Source organism: Agrilus planipennis, unplaced genomic scaffold (assembly GCF_000699045.2).
Source record: "Agrilus planipennis isolate EAB-ADULT unplaced genomic scaffold, Apla_2.0 scaffold1552, whole genome shotgun sequence".
In the NCBI taxonomy this organism is placed as follows: Eukaryota; Metazoa; Arthropoda; class Insecta; order Coleoptera; family Buprestidae; genus Agrilus; species Agrilus planipennis.
In genome coordinates, this window is record NW_020440204.1 from 1 (window position 1) to 1,963 (window position 1,963).

The 1,963-nt window shown below is 38.2% G+C and overlaps 1 protein-coding gene across 1 annotated transcript in view; it reads right to left on the bottom strand.

Annotated features, from left to right (window-relative positions):
* Positions 1-56: 56 nt before the first annotated feature.
* Positions 57-1,963, bottom strand: part of LOC108743726 (tankyrase-like) — a 5,512-nt gene continuing 3,605 nt past the window's right edge. The window contains exons 4-7 of the mRNA XM_025979613.1: positions 1,795-1,959; positions 1,175-1,563; positions 630-954; positions 57-380 (exon numbers count right to left, since the gene is read on the bottom strand). Of these exons, the coding sequence (XP_025835398.1) occupies positions 84-380; positions 630-954; positions 1,175-1,563; positions 1,795-1,959 (1,176 nt within the window). The 3' untranslated portion in view covers positions 57-83. The remainder of the gene's footprint in view (positions 381-629; positions 955-1,174; positions 1,564-1,794; positions 1,960-1,963) is intronic.

Sequence of the window (1,963 nt, forward strand, 5' to 3'; positions counted from 1 at the left end):
TCATACAAACCCCCCTTGACACATTTCTATAAAATACTGATTCTTCTTTATTAAAAGTTATTTTAAATGTCTTTTTTGTATTTTTACCTGTGACAAATGTAGCAGGATCGATCCTTGTGTGCCGAGCAACCTGTCCCTCCGCAAATTCCATAAACGTATTGATTACTTTTCGATGAGTGTTCGGCGAAATATATTCCGGCTCCGAACATGCCCCCTATGTACGCGTGTCTTTCGTCGAAACCTTTTTGCACTATCGCATTTATAAAAGCAGAACCGTGGAATAGCATTCTTTCGTTACTTTGGTTACCATTTTCTTCCGCTACTTCCTGCCTTCTGTGCGTGTAACGTTCCCATAATTTCCTATTTTGTACCTTTTGTATCTGAAACAACAAAAAATTATATAGTACCTAATGAGGATAGGAGCGCAAAATTTTCTGCTCATTATCATGCCGTATAGAAAATGGTCGAATTAATACTACATACACAAATTTCAATTTTTTAAAAGGATGCCATATTAGATTTTCTCAATCTTGAGTTTGTTTTTTTTTCTGACTAATTTGATATCTCGTAGTGTTGGTTTTATAATTTATTGCAGAGAACCATTTTGTTGATTTTTTCTATTAACTCACCCTTATTATGTTGTATCTACTAAAAATGCCACCAGCATGACCGTTATCTCGATGTCTTTGGATTGTGTTTTGCATCTCTTCTTCGACTGCTATGTATTCCTTGTCATCTGTCAGTAGGTCAACTAGGAGCGTTCCAGGATTTGAAGGAGTCGTCCAAGGACTGCCATAGTTTGCAACGAATCTTTCTATGCCCTTTATCAACTTATGACGGTAACCATATGCAGAAATGCCGATTTGCTTTAAATCTTCGTGACCCATCTCGGCTAGAATATCCAACGTGATTTGTTCACGTTCCAATAATTCCAATAAATGTTCCAAGTTTAAACTAAAAAAATAAAAGAAATATTACTCCAATACAACATAATTATCCCCACAGACGAACTCCTACTTCATTGAACTTTTATTTTTTTCTTCATTTTATAGAAATAACATAGGAAGTTCAATAGTGATATATATTTTTTAATGTTTAATTTTACTTCAAAATACTGTAAAATTGTTGTGGCATTTTAGCATTTTACACAATTTAAAAGCATTGGGTGACTTACTTGGCTAAAAATGTGGCAATATTAACCACCTCTCCAGATTCTTGAACACTTCCTTCCAGTTTCAACGTTTCAGCACATCCTTCGGCGTTTGGCATCGCAATGCTCATACGCGTAGTCGCTACTGGGACAGTTAGCGTTAAGGGTGCTCCTGAAGGCATTATCACCACCTCTTTAACTGCAGCTTGGACGGACGAGCTTGTTGACGCGTGCGATAAAGCGACAGAGGGCGGTCTTAGAACGGCGTTCACGGACGCTGAAGACGCTGTTGGTACCGATTGTTGGGACGCCATAGCGTCTCGTAAGAGACAACGGACGTCCTCCTGGATAGCTAGGTCGACTGGCGCTTGGTCCTCTTGATTTTTCAGGAATGGGTCGGCACCATGTGCGAGCTAAAATTGACACTTTTAAAGAAAAAGCAAAAAATGCGCATACAATATAACAAATAGATAGTGAAGTGAAGTAAGGAACAAAGAGGCGGAAAGAAAGAAAATTAGGATACAGAATAAGAACTACTCCACTTAAAATTACATATTTTCAAAATATTTAAATTATATTTTTACTTTAAAACGGTTTGATATTAAGGGTTAATAATTTGGTTCTTAAAAATAAAGTTGACTTACTAGGAGAGCACATAGTTGAGTTCGTCCTTTCTGGGCTGCCTCGTGAAGAGGTGTAAAGCCCCATTTATCGGTGGCATTGACAACCGTGTTGAACTTGATGAGGAGGGCTGCAATGTCCAGGTGCCCGTAACTCGACGCGTTATGGAGTGGAATGAGTCCGCCTTTATCC